Genomic DNA, 14,940 nt, shown 5'->3' with positions numbered 1-14,940 from the left:
CAGCGCTCCCACTGTCTGGTTCTTCACTCTTTTCCCTGCTGAGAAAAGCCTTGGTACCTGTTGAGAAGCAGCTCCCAGGCAAAGCTCAGGTCTGTGAGAGGGTGAGCATGTGCTGGAGACCATCCCAGCAGGCACTTCATGTGTGGACACCCTTGTTGGTGGGGGAAGAGAGTTGAACCCCATGGAAGTGAGGCAGGCTGCCTCAGCAGAGATTTGTCCTTGGCTTCTTCTCTGAGCAACCATCGCCAGGAAGACAAACAGGAAACGGGCTGGAAGTACTACCAGAATTTTTTAAGTCAATGGACAGGGAAAACTTAAGTGGCTTGCCATTAGGGAATGAAATCCACAAGCCCTCAAACTAAGATCCTGGATCTTTAATTTAATCATAATAATGTACTTTTTACTGGGGCTTAAAGCAAAATACAAACTTTGCAGGCTTGGCAACACTGAAGTTCATGTTGTCCAGACTCAACGTCTGCTATCTGGCTTCTCTGCCAGGTTTACTTCTGGTAATTTCATGAGAAAGATTTAGGCAAGAAAACCCAGCTGCCATAACAAGTTGGAGTACTCATTTCATTCTGTGCTACTGAGCTCACTGCACACAGATTTGAGCTCACAGCCTTTCTCCTGGTTCAACTTTTGCTGCTTTTTGACTGCAGGCCATCTCTTGGCTCCAAAATAAAATAGTTTGCTAAAATAAAAACTGACTGTTGCAGATGTGGAGCATAAGGTCCATCTCTCTGAAACATCTCTCTGATACCACTTTCATGACTCTAAATCAGAAAACTAAGCCTAGAGATATTACTTTATCATCTGTCCAGTTCAAAATGGGGTCTGATTCAATTTTACATCTCAGCTCTTCAGCTCAGAAGCAACCCAAGTGATTTTGTTCTTCAATAAATCCTCTAAATTAGTACTTTCTACCCTAAAACCCAGTGTGTTAACACCCAGAATCCTGTTGTAGTTATTGATGTAAGTATCCAGAGCTACATTACTTACTTTTCTTTTCCCGAATTCCACTTTTTTCCCCCCAATATTGAGTCAGGACTAAGGAGTGCCTGTGCATGTGTATACAGCTAGCTCCTTTTAATAAACTCAGTGCTAGAGATCACATTTACAGGCTCAGTTTATATGGTAATCTTTAAAAACAACCAGCCTAAGCACTGGAAAATGCATAGCAGGGGTTAGTCCATCTGAGCAGAGAAATAGGCTTGGTTTATTAACAAGTCTTGTTTAAGTCCCATTTCCATGCTTTTATGACTACATTAGTTTTTCCCCTTACATGGGCACATGCCAGAGACGTAATGGAGCAAGAGAAGAAACAAGCCCTTTTTCAGTTCACAGAACCCCAATTCTTTATTAATCACAGCTTGCTCACAATGACATACAGGAAAATAGCACTAATGAAGAGTAGAATATGCAGGCAGCAACCTCCAGGGGGGTAGGGACAACTTCAAAACTGCAGCTATTTTGGGGATGATGTGTTAGGTTTGGTGATACTGTACTTGGCACAAGCACCCTGTCTAGTCATTCCTCCTGCTTCAGCCCTCTTAGTCCTAGATGTCTGTCACTAGGTAGGGTTGGCTAACACTGAAGAGTAGAGGTCATGATGAATGGAAGTCAGCAGTGTCATTAAAAAAAAGGTAACAACTGGCTCATGGGTTCCAGATGAAATATTCTGTAGCCTCTTGTACGATTACACATGTAACGTGGTAGCATCAGATAAGTATCATAGATCATGGCACCTACAGATAAAGCCACTTGATGCTATCTATTAGTTGCTCCATCAATAAATTTTCAAGTGGTGAATTAAGCTCACTTTACAATTAGCATTTGTATGGCTGTTTGGCATCATCCAGAATTTGTCATAGCTTGATGGTTACAATGTGCCTCTTAAATTTGTCTCAAACTGATCTTGCCTGATTTCATTCTGTTGCACAGCTGCTTTTGTTGCCTCTCACCTCAAAAAGCAGAAGCAACAAACACTCCACATGGTGATTCAACCTCAATTATACAGCACAGTACAGAGCCCTGCAGCATAAACTGCATTTGAAAAAACATTTTAAGAGCCTTTTGTCTTGGACAGCTGAATGTGAAGTCACGATACCTGTGATCTAGTCACTGTTTCAAGAAAGCTTATTGATGGCAAAGCAGTCTAGATTATTAGGCAATGACTGGTCTCTAGCACCATAGAACTACTACTGACCTCATGGTGGGTTGGAATGAGAAGTCGCAGGGAATGGAATTAGACGTGAGGTGCTTCAAATGAACAGACCCAGCAAATTCAACCGAGTGGAAATAGACAACATCAGAAGCCTGTTACAGGACATGTAAGATTATGAAATAAGTTGCATAATGCAATAATTGTATTTTTTAACAAAAATGTAAGTATTTACAAAATAAGATCCAAGTTTTTTAAACATCAAGCAAATCATTCTGCAAAGAGACCGCATTGTTTTTGTTTTTATTTTTTTTTGTTTCTTTTTTAAAGTTTTTTATTGAGTTCTTGATTTTTACTTTTTTTTAAACCACGTCATACATTTCCCATACTGATATCGCATGATCCATAATAATATAGGCAGGGGGAGTTTACTAATGGTGGGGATGGGTCACATCCACCATTGCTTCTTTTCAGCCAGACAGTTCCACCTGGAGCTCCTTGTTTCTACGGACCTCTGCAGCATGCCTCTCCTGGAAAACATCAAGAAGGGAAAAATCAAACCTTTTTCTCATTCCACCTGCCCAGGGAGGTTCATGCTGACAACCTGTTCAGGTCATGCATTTGATGTTTGTTCAAAACTTGTTTCACAGCACAACCATCTTTAAAGGGAGCAACTCAGGAGAGCTGTCATCAACCAGACCAGCCTGAGGCACGTTTTGTGCTTTCTTCTTCTGCTTTGGAGCTCAGTTTTTTATCTGACACGGCCTTATAATCCTCAGAACCTCACAGAGTTTCATTTTAAAGGGCCACATATAGAGGTGCTGCTTGAGCAGGCGCCACATACTCACACTTGCCCTTTGAATTCCTGGATATTAAACTGAAGAACTAATTGCCTGCACATTGTACGTTAGTTACTCTGTTATCTGTAGCATTTAGGAACCGTAACAAAGACCCAAGAACTTAGTTTCAACAAGACAGGTCAATCTGAAAGTCTCAAACATCTCCTTAGTCTGAGCACTGCAGCTACCTGTCCTCTTGATTCTTTCTCTGGCTATGATGAAGAATACTGCCTATTATACTGACTGAACCTGTAAATCAGTCCTTGAAAGGTCTGCAATACTGAATGCTAGATTTTATAAGGGACTTGTTCCTTGGTGTTCCTATTAACAGCAGTATACAGAAGTTACGTCTGATTGCTGCAACTTCTAGACACCAATACCTTGGGGCACCCACAGTTCTGTGTAACTTGGGAAGACTTGGAACCAGATACCTCACTTCTTTTTCTGTATATTAAGGATTCACTTTTGATGTTGGCAAATTATGTTTGTTTTTGATGTTTTGGTGTTGGCAAAACTGTATTTTTAATTACGGGTCAGTACAAATGTTTCCAAGTGAGTTACTATCATCTTTCCTCAGAAGTCTTTCTTGGGTTTCATGCATATATGCCATCGTATTTCTGTGGAAACAGGGTTTAACAGTCTGTTAACATTAACCTAGGACAGAGATATGTGTCAGCTGTCCTTCCACTTCCTTCTGGACCTCGAGGGTAACTAATTAGCTTTTGCCTTTGTTTTCATAAGGCCTGGGGTATGTGCCTGCAAACTAAGCTAATGCAAAAATGTCACGTAATCTGGGTGTAGTTCTTAAACCAAGAACAATCCTGTTTGCGTAGTTACTTGTAACATCATCCTTTGGATTCCGATGTTTCTTTCCTACTCTCCAAGACTTTTGTCTCCACCAAAAATGTAGAGGTGCTGTGCTTAAGAAGATCTCCTTGAAAACCTCTGAGAGCTATTTTCTTTAGCCAATTTACTAATATATTAGAAAGTTAATTATTGAGAGAAACAAGTGATCCCTCATGCAGAACTACTTAATTTCTTCTTAACACTTTTCAATCTTTATTTGCATGTTTCTCTCCCTTGTGTGGAAGGGTTTTTTTGGAGAAGGGCACACTTCATCCTGCATATGGGGTTTGTGATTCCCGGTTTCCTCTGGCTGTACCAAAGACCTCCATAGGAAAATTTACTCTCTTCCTTGCAAGACTTGGGGAAGGACAGACCTCTTTTGCTGTATATGAAAGAATTTTTTCCCATAATTTTTCATCTTTATCCTCTGAGAAACCAAGAACTACAGACATAGGGCAACTGTTTGATTTGGTCAGTGACTTTTCTTAGAAGCTGAAATCTAAACACAAGTGACCTTTCATTTGTTCACAGCACTTTCTAAAAGCTAGAAAGCCAACCTTTCTCTAGAGACAGTCCAGAAAAGGGCCATGAGGGTCAACAAGCATCTCTCAGTCTCTGCTATGAGGAAAGGCTGAGAGCGCTGGGACTGTTCAGTTTGGAGGTGGCTCAGGGGGATCTTACAAATGTCTATAAATACTCGAATGAAGGGAACACAGAGCCAGGATCTTCTTTCCAGTGGTGCCCAGTGACATGACCAGGGGCAATGGGCAAAAACTAAAACCCAGGAGGCTCCCTCTGAACAGCAGGGAACACTTTTTCATTGGGAGGTGACCGAGCACTGGCACAGGTTGCCCAGAGTGGAACTGGAGTCTACATCCTTAGAGACATTAAAAAGTCACCTGGACATGGTCCTGGGAAACTGGCTCTAGGTGCCCCTGCTTGAGCCTGGGGTTGGACCAGATGGTCTCCAGAGGGCCCTTCCAACCTCAACCATCCTGTGATGTCCTTTTTCAAAGTGAGTGGTGGTTTAGACAGGCATCAGTGGCTCTGACTTAAAAATTGCTCAAGTGTAGTAACTGAGATAAGGACTACACACAACATCTCTGCAAAATGTTGACTAGATTTTCCTCTCTAGTCTAAGGTGAGGAGTGATGGTGTGGTTACCTTCTCTTGGAGGCGTTCAATAAGAGCAGCTAAATTAGCTTCGCGGTTTTCTTTGATCTGTTCCATTTTCAGTATCAGCTTTTCCTCTGCCATTTTGCTGAAGTTATTGTTCTCCTCCAAAGCTTTTTGAAGCACTTCTCGCTCATGTTCTCTCTTCTCTGCCAGATGTTTCAGCACCTGAGCCTCCTGGGACTGGAAACAGAGAGACATAGCTGAGATGAAATACTCATGGAGCAAAGCACATTGCCATGTTGCCGTGGAGCACAGCATGTTGCTACAGGGCAACAGTTCCCTGAGCACGGAAACTGTGTAAAGCCTGCTGCTTTTTTTTGGAAAGGTCACTTTGTGACTGAACCAGATTAGCCTCAATAACATAGGTTTAGAAGCACTGGCTAAATGTGGGGTACACGCCTGAGACAGCAGCACAGAAATGTCCAAATCATTTCTGTTAACAAGAAATGCTGTTGTGTTACTGCCCTGGGTCATCTGGATTACCACAGTGGTTGCTCAACCTCTGACAGCTGCAGTCTCTTAGCTACAGGCCTTTTATCTTTGGCGACAGGGACCTGGGATTGAAGACATGTACAGAGTTAAAAGTGAGACTACTGATGCAGGACAGGGGCAATTTTCACCCAGTCCAGGCTGGACTCTTCTTTAATGTGCTTGAATAGTTAACAACAGGCTTGGAAGTTTATTGACATGAAAGACACGCAGCATCAATTCAGACAATGTTTTTTCCCATTACACTTCTATTCGGATTAATCTCACTGATTAGGAAAGGAAAAAAAGGGTTGCATAGAAAATGACAAAAATTTTTTGTTAGAAGTTTGTATTTTGCAAGGAAGATGAAAACTGCAAGTAGGAATTAAACAGATGCAGTCTATGCTCAATATTGTGTTGAGCAAATTCACCGCTCAGAAGCATAAGCTTTGTTATTTATTTTAAATCAAATTGCTAACAGGAAACCACTAATCCTAGGAAAGAAGCCAAAAAACTTGCAGCATTGGGCCCATTCTCCAGGCAAGTCTAGTTGAAAAGACAGTTATTTGGAAAGAATAAGCAACATCATACACTTTTGGATAAAACAAATGAGAGGCAGCATGAGAAGAAACAGAAAAACAGAATGAAATAGGGCTCCGGGAGGCTAAACGCGTATTTCGGTGTTCATCACAAGGCACTGTTGCCATTGTTATCCATAAAAATGAGTTAGTTTAAGGCCTAAATTAAGGGCTTTAACCATTAATTATAATTAGTGGTAATGAAACCTTTTAAATTCTATCATGTGGCTGTAAATGGACTGAAGAAGGCTGCAATTCTTTTATACAAGCAAGACCCAACTAGGAGAAAACAAACATTTTAATAAAAGTAAGATATGCAAAAAGCCAAATGCACTGATGAGGCAAATTAAGCAGATTCTAGAAAAGGCTGCAAAGGCCAGACAGAACATCTTTCAGCAAGATGTTGGAGTAAAACACATCTGGCCTTGAAAGGCTGTAATGGCTTGCTTGAGATCATAGGAGAGAGCCACTTCCATCCATCCTGACCACTTAATGCGTTTTCATCTCTGGCCTGGCTGCAGGTACAGGCTCATTCCTCAGACTGATCTCTGGAGCAACTGCTAGTAGGAACGGTCTCCTGAAAAGCCTGGTACCTCCCAGAGGCTCCTCCTGGATCTTCCCTTCATCAGAGCAAATGCTGAGTAATAGAGCAAGCACTTTTTCATGTCTGACTCTGTTGGGCCAGATGAAAGATGTTGCAAATGGGAACAAAACCCCTCGGACAGATGAAGCTGAAAGCAGAGGGATTTTCACTGGTGGAGTATGGAAGAAGGATAAGCCAAAGACAAGAAGAGCCAGGCAAAGAAGGAATTTTGTAGTGCAGTTAAAAAATCATAAAAGCCCCATAAGTTTAATAAAAATATCAAAAATTTTAATAACCATATTAAAAAAGTAGTTTATTTTGAAGCAAAATATTTCATTTCAGATACTTAGCATTTAACAGTTCTTAACTGTAGGTTATTTCAAAATGTAAAAAAGTTATTTTAAAAGATTTGATGCAATGTAAAACTGAAATAATTAAACACTTTCATCTCGCTTTCCCACTTGAGGACAAACCTGAGTGGCCCAGTTTGACCAGTGCTTGCAAAGTTATTCTGCATATTCTGTTTAATTTACTACTCAATGGCAATCTCTCATCTACTTGTGGAAAAGTTATAATCATTAAATTTTGTTTGCTGATATGAATTTTTTGAACCTTTTGCTTAAATGATCTAAAAGTAATGGATAATCTGAGAACATATTTCTCTTCCTGTTGTGAGTTTGAATAGGAAAGATGCTATTAGACTAATTTTAATGTCCTTTCCCATGAAACATTTAAGAAGTGGCTTGTTAATTTGAAAGGCTAACACTTCATGGTGTTTAAATATTCATAAATGATATGTTATAAAATCAGACTTTTTCAGATTTGGAAAACAGACATTTTCAATGACATAACCATGCACTAATAAAAAGTAAGGTTTGGACTATGCATGTAAGAAGCATTTTTTAAAAGAGCATTTGCTTTCAATGGAGGTAGCAAAATGCCTTTGAGACTTTGGGGCACTTGCCCATTTTTCAGGATTTGTTTTCTTCAACACAAACCCTTTGCCTTCTGGAACTACTTTTTATCATAAATCCTGGAGAACAGTGAAAAATTAGAGTTTCATATCAAAGCACACACATTTCTGGATGCTATGCCGGCAGACAGTACACTCAAAAGTAATATGCCCACTAATCCATGATAATGAAGAAAATCCTTACACTCGAATTCAGTATTTACTGGATGCACATTGCATTGGCACCAGTAAGAGGCTGCTTGAAAGCTGAACCAGGCCTCAGGAACTGACTGAAAACCCCTAATGTGATTTTCCTTTACAATATGTCTTTAATGGCATATTGTAAGGAATTTTGAGTGAGGAAAATCACGGGTACCCAGGACTGGTTCAAAATAAAGGAACCCCCCTCCATGCCACAAAACACCCACAGGGTTGAGGCTCATTTAGGCTGATTTCCTTCTCTAGTGGTGTTGTACCCCAGCTGTCAGTCTGCCTGTTTCCCTGGTGTTCAGACCATTCTGAAATCCCCTTACGACAATTCTGGAAGGCAGCTGGTGTGTGTTCGTACTGGATTGTCAAATGATTTTCTGTTTCCAACCCATCTGGCAAAAGAACTTGGCCACCCTGCCTGTTCAAAGTCTACTACACATCCAGAAATGGGTAAATGAATGACCATGGATACCCAGGGGAACTGGGATTAATAGACTCCCTTTGTTGTTTGTCTTGGCTTTTAAAAGGCTGTGTTTGGACTCACACAGTTCTACAGTGATGCAGGATTCCAACATACATAGGAGGTTTTTATTTCAAGTTTATTTTCAACACTGTTTGAAGTGCTGGAAAGGGTATTTTTAAATCATTGGTAGTCTGTGTTCTAACACAGTCGTAAACCGCTTATGGTAAGTGTTTCTTATACAGCTGTGGTGAGAAAATGAAAAAAAAGGCTGTAAACAGGATGAAAGATAAGGAAGACTAATAAGGAGAGAAAAATATGAAATGGGAAAAAAAAAATCAGTATTCAAAGGGGAATATTCAGAAGGCTTCTTAAATATAACAAGGCATAATCAATGCAGCTCCAGCTGCAGCATCTGATGTTGTCTCATAGAATCAAACAATCATAGACTGTCTTGGGTTGGAAGGGACCTTAAAGATCATTGAGTTCCAACTCCCCTGCCTTGGGCAGGGACACATTCCACTAGACCAGGTTGTGCAAAGCCCCATCAAACCTGATCTTAAGCACTTTGAGGGATGGGGCACCCACAGCTTCTCTGAGCAACCTGTGTCACTGCCTCACCAACCGCACACTGAAGAACTTTCTCCTAACATCTAATCTAAATCTCGCCTCTTTTAGTTCAAAATCCTTCTTCCTTGTTCTATTACTATCTGCACTTGGAAAAAAATCACTCTCCCTCAATTTTACAAGCCCCCTTAAGGTACGGAAAGGCCACAAAATAATGTGGAGAAACAAAGCTGTTCATTTGTTAATATTTAAATATAGAGGAATAAAAATATTGGAGAACATTCCCGGTACAGATACCTTTGCTCCTAGAAACACACTGCTGTGCTAAAAATGCAGGCAAACTCCTGTGATGTTCATGTCATGTTTTTAAAGGATCATGTGCGTCTTCAGTTTTCAGAGATGAGTGGTTCAAAAGGAAATCCACATCTGTTATCTAGCTGTCCAGAGATAGATACAGACTACTAAACACTCACTTCATGAGCAAAATTAGTTATGGAAACTGACTTTGGAGATAGGGTGTTTAATTATTACTCATGGGAAGAAAATTCTCCTTATCTGAGTAAGAGGTGCTTTATTTTCTCACATCTATCTATCTTTAATTGACAGATACATCCAAATATTGAAGCAATTGATATGGAGATAAAAGCAGTCCTTTATTACTCTTAAACAAGAAATGGGTTCAGACAACTGCTTTTAGTCTGGGAATTTCAGCTTGAATGCATTCAACCTCAGACACCAGTACCTTTAGTTACTCAGATGTCTGAGACACACTACCAGTCATGAGAGCTCCTCTTTTGTGCATTTGTTCAGTGACTGGGGTTTTTTTTACAATGCAGTTGCTTAGAAGAAGCTGCAATAATGTTGGTTTTCGTCAATATACTTTGTATCTAAGAGACACTAATAATGGAGCAGATTGTGAAGATAGGAGGAAATGCTACTTTTCTACTACTGCAGTGTAAATGCCAAGGTGAAGCCCAGGTATGGTGACTTGAAGTACTGATGTTTTCAGGGGAAGGAACCAAGTCAGGGATTTTTCCATGTAAAAGCATAGGAATGGACTCAAATTCAGACTTCTGTCAGAAATATCAATTTGGCAGGAAAGTCAGAGATGTGAGCTGTAACTATGGGTGAAGCTCTGCTTCTAGTGAACCTAGATGAAGAATTTGCTTAAATTTAGATGAGGATCTCTTATTTAAATTTATTTTTGTGCAGTCTGCCAGACGACCTTTGGAACGTGGAGTAAAAAAAAAAAAAATAGAGCCCATCCCTGCCATGATTCAAGAAAACTCACTTTCTCTTCCTCAACTTGCACAAAATTGCTGCTCTCATCGTTTCGACCTGTGGGGGTGCACAAGGCATGTTGGGGGGATGCAAGAAGTACCACCTGAGCCCTCTGCCTTCATGGTCTGCTGCAGTTTGAGGCCTGGCATTATAAAGTTAATGAAGATCAATGTCGAATTGTTTCATATTTGTTCATAAGTGGCAGAGCCCACAGCAGACTGGGGAAAGAGTGTTTACCAGCATTGAGATGTCTGCTCATGGCTCCATGTGCTCCGAAACAGATCCTGGTGCCTAATGCCAAAACCTCTCCTAGTTGGTAGAAAACATTTTCCTACAGGCACATATTCCATATGCTAACAGTTTTTTTGGGACGAGGAACTGCAAAGTTTCTTGCAGTTTTGGCTATCTTCTGTAAAACTTAGGAGTGAAGCACTGTGCACAGACACACTATGGTGTAAATCAAAATGTGACAGAAACATCTGTTTCTGGTGCTGATTACACCTCTTACTGGGACCTTTACATAGAAAAATGCTTCATGCTGTATTCCTTCTCCACAGAAACACAGATGAGGGCCAGCAGCAATAGAAAGGGAGATCAGTAGGTGGGCAAGACAGAAGACATATGTCTCAGGCACTGCCTATCCTCATTCTCATCCTTCTCACCTTAAAATTTCGTGGAAAAGGGGAACAGAAATGAGATTGAAGAAGAAAGCTCCACTTTCGACAGGGAAGGTGTGCCTCCCTTCTCTGCCCATCACCTGGAGCAGCAGTTTTGTAGGTGCCATGCCATGTCCAGGAACGTTTGTCCCCCAGCTCTGCCACCTTCCCTACCTTGGCAAAACCTTTTCCCCATCAGCCTCCCGTACGGTGCAGTAAAGCATGGATGGCCAAAGCAGAGGTGGACTAAGAGTATCAAGAACTGCCTCTGGGCAGGCTGTGAGGCTGGCTCAAAGGGGCAGGGAGTTGGATGCTGAAGCCCAACACTGAGTGTGGTCCTGATGCTGGCACAGGAACCCTCGGCTGGCTGCTGATGTGGGGAGCACAGCGAGGCCAGCCCAGCCCAGGATGCACAGCAGGATTGTCTTGTGGCATTCCATTGCAAAATGGCATTAAAAACCCATGGAGCTGTTAAGTCTATATCCAACAGCATGAAAGTTAAAAGAATACAACTGTTTTCCTGCATTCTTTGTCACACCACGTTCTAGAGATAAGGCTGATTCAATTTCATCCCAATACAAAGCCATTAAAAAGATTTAATTACATACAGTTTCTCTCCTATAATCCAAAGTCTAGTAGAAATGTACATCCCTTTAGTGTTTCATTTTTATGCTTGTAAGTAAATTGAATATGGGCAATAAAAATATATAATTTGACATGTGCCCCTTGAAGTCTGTACACCACAAATAGTAACAGCTGAACATTCAAGGCCAATGGGTAAAAACTGGTAAATGTTAAATATTCTGTAAGAAAAACTTCTGCTGCATACAATGTCACAGTGCTCTAATTTCTTAAGTGAGAAGGATGAAAAGATCTTTCTGATTATCCACCGTGGTAAGAAAATATAGCACCCATATGCCAAAAAAAAAAAAAAAGGGACAATAATGACATACTGTAAAGAGGATTCTATAAATGGAAAGGACAAATCTGTAACTAGCCCAAACGGGCTTTGCTGTGTAATGCAAAAAATAAAAAACGCCTCAGGTGGAACTCTCTGAGAGTATGAGGTCATGACTGTCAGGTGAGGTAGAGAAAAAGGGGTAGAAAAGGAAAGAGGAGTCCTGTAAAAGCTTACAAGGAAATAAACAAGAACGATAAACTGGAAAAAGCATAAGCAGGAGACTGCTGAAGTGCATGTATTGTCCTAGATGCTCTCATGAGCTTGAAAACTTATTAATGAACACTGCCTAATTAACAGAGCAAAACCTAATTCCTAAGTGGTGTAAAACTCATTAGCGATTTTTTTTCCAAAAAGGCAATTCTCATCCATTAGTTATACTTGATTTTAATTAGAACTGTGCTGGAAGGACATGATCAAGAATGGCCATGCCTGAGAGCTTTGCACATAGATTGAAAAGTATGATAATAACCGCCAATTAGAAAAAGTCTGCCTGGTTTGTCTAGCAGCAGAAACTGGAAGAAGATGCTTAAGTAGACTCTAGATAAAGTTGGGCAGATCTCTCTAGCTTTCATCAGTCAGCAAGTTCCATATTTTCTGAGTCACAAGTTCCATTCACATAATAATTTCCTACAAGGTAGTGCTCTATCAATTTTGTTACTATCTTTTTGAACTAAATAATATTTTAATAACCTCTCAACAGTCTGTGATAACAAATATACCTTCAATAAACAATGCATGAAAAGATTATTCCTTTTTGAAATTGCAGTCTGATGATTTCCTTGAGTGATTTGTCCCCTTTGGATTGTGTGAAATAGAATATAATTATTCCTATTCATCTTCTCATTACCATTCATGACTTTGTAGACTTCTATCTTATCTTTCATCTGTTGTCTCTTTCCAAGCTGAAAAGTGGACTGTTTAATTTATCTTCTTATGGAAGATTTTCTGTTCCTCTAATTGCTTTTTTATCCTTCTCTGCACGATGCATTTTTTTAGGGCAAAAATGAAGCCAATTGTTGAGATGTGAGAACACCAGGGATTTTAACAGTGATGTAAGGAAACATTTTTCTCTGTTCTTTGTTCCTTTCCCAGCAATTTCTGCTGCAATGCTAATTTGGAGGATCTTGTCTATTAAAATAACTCAGTTATATGTTCATTCAAAATGAATATAGTACCAAGGGGAAGAAATGGCAGGTTTCTGTATTGCTATCACTGATTACCAATCTATTGCATAATGAGTTTTTCTTTAGGAAGAAATGAACAGTAATGAAATCAATGGAATGAAATCTCTGAAACATTCAATTATTATTTTCCACCAAGTATATGCATAATATCAGGCTTTTTATTGCTGCCATTTCATTCTGTGTCTGTATCTTTACTTGAGCATTTGTATGCGACACAGAGGAACTTCACGGACTGAGTTTTTGGGGAGTATCATAACTTGGGTCTGTGAGAGCTCATCCTTCTCAGCAGGTGCTAGTGCAAATGGAAATTCCTTTGATAAACAGTCATATCCTCTTACTGAAATGAACAGTCTGGCAGAAGTATTTCTTTGAAAGAAGCGATAGTGCTTATGAGTGTGTACTAAAACCACAGAGTCTTTGTTAGCAAGCCAGCAAAAATGACAATAGCAACACTGCAGTTCTCCTCTAGATGAGTAGTTCAAATTTGTGAGGTCCAGAAGAGTCAGGTTTCATTGCAAATCCAAACTGAGTGCCAGGTTTTAAAGACCTGTCAGTAATGCAGACCTACTGACTTCAGCAGGCACATATCAAACCATACACCAGTGTAATCATTCCCTTGGGGTTCTTGGCAGTGACCCTGATCTGGTCTGACAGGAGTGAAAGAGAATGAAGTTGCTTTTCCTGGATCTGATCCATGTGCTATCTGTGGCACAGATGCTGTCCCCAAACTTCTGTATACGTTTTTGATGACATCTGGAAAAGTTCTGTTAACAGCAGTTTTAGCAAGAAATCGCATTATTTAAAAGATACATAAAAGGCTTAGAGACATAAGTTTGTTTCATTTTCAGAAACCCTCTACCAGGGACTCTGTGGGCAGGTAGAAGGGATTTCTAATGCCTATTTAACTGTGCAAGATGATTTGCCACAAAAAAACCACTGATCTCCGGGGTGAAGGACACAGAAAGTCCTAAGCTCCTAAAGCTTCCGTGGCTCTCCTTTTATGTGTCAGCAAAAAGAAACACAAATTAACCAGGAAAATATATTATCAATTTTCATTTTTTTGCGGTCATTGCAGCCAGTCATGACTTTCCTGAAATGGTCCAACACAGCAAAAATGCTGTGCCTACATAGGACACTGCTAATTTCCAGACTGGCAATTCAGGCTGGCTATGGTGAGTGTGTCATTGTCATACTTTGACTTATCTGATCTGGAGTTTTTCTCTTTGGAAAAAGAAAAAAGAAAAAGCAACCTGATTTAGCTCTGACTTAGAGAAAATGAAGACCTCTTCAACACATCAGTCATGATGAAAGCCAAATAAACAGTTAACGGGTACTTCCAGCTGCCTTTGTGCCAAGCTTTGTGAAAAACGTGAAACAACTCTTCCAAATGCTATGTGACAAACCTAGTGATTATGAAACAGAGCTTTACCATTATGGGTAGGATCATAAAGTGAGGAAGACTTAGTCTGTGGAAAACCCTACCAAGGCCAATTTCCATCACTACTGAAACTGCCAGAAATGCCTCTTAGTAGCTGTGCTATGCTAATGTCTTAATTCAAGTGTGTGTGAAAGATCCCAAACTCACTCTATTCAGGGCCGGTGATCCTCTATACTGCATAAATAAGACATTATAGCTGCCTCATGCAGACCCTGTGAATAATTCTCATGGACACTACGAGGAGTCAAGATCTGGTAGCCCAGAGAACATCTGCTTGAATTGCAGATCTAGCTCTTAAACTCAGACACAAGAATTTCACTGGTTTTGAGCAACTGATGCCCTGAATGAACCAATTAGTTACATTCATGCAGTAAGCAGGCGCATTTGAGCCCACCTGCCCCCTGTCTGAAGCTATCTCTATTTTGTGATGCATACTTCCCCAGCATTGAAACCAGTGAATCTTGTTTGGAAGCTGCTGAAAGAAAATAAACTCATTCATTTCTAGAAATATATTGATGATTTTTCTCCGTGCAGGCTACCATGAGTCAGTGATGGCAATGGAAAACACATAAATGGACAG

The 14,940-nt window shown here is 40.2% G+C and overlaps 1 protein-coding gene across 1 annotated transcript in view; it reads right to left on the bottom strand.

Annotated features, from left to right (window-relative positions):
• Positions 1-1,329: 1,329 nt before the first annotated feature.
• STMN2 (stathmin 2) overlaps positions 1,330-14,940 on the bottom strand; it is a 39,450-nt gene continuing 25,839 nt past the window's right edge. The window contains exons 5-6 of the mRNA XM_042036185.1: positions 5,011-5,202; positions 1,330-2,691 (exon numbers count right to left, since the gene is read on the bottom strand). Coding sequence (XP_041892119.1) covers positions 2,632-2,691; positions 5,011-5,202 — 252 coding nt within the window. The 3' untranslated portion in view covers positions 1,330-2,631. The remainder of the gene's footprint in view (positions 2,692-5,010; positions 5,203-14,940) is intronic.

This window comes from Corvus kubaryi, unplaced genomic scaffold (genome assembly GCF_017639235.1).
Source record: "Corvus kubaryi isolate FWS band 111438036 unplaced genomic scaffold, C.kubaryi_AGA036_p1.0 37385, whole genome shotgun sequence".
Taxonomy (NCBI): Eukaryota; Metazoa; Chordata; class Aves; order Passeriformes; family Corvidae; genus Corvus; species Corvus kubaryi.
This window is presented reverse-complemented; position numbering and strand designations above follow the sequence as displayed.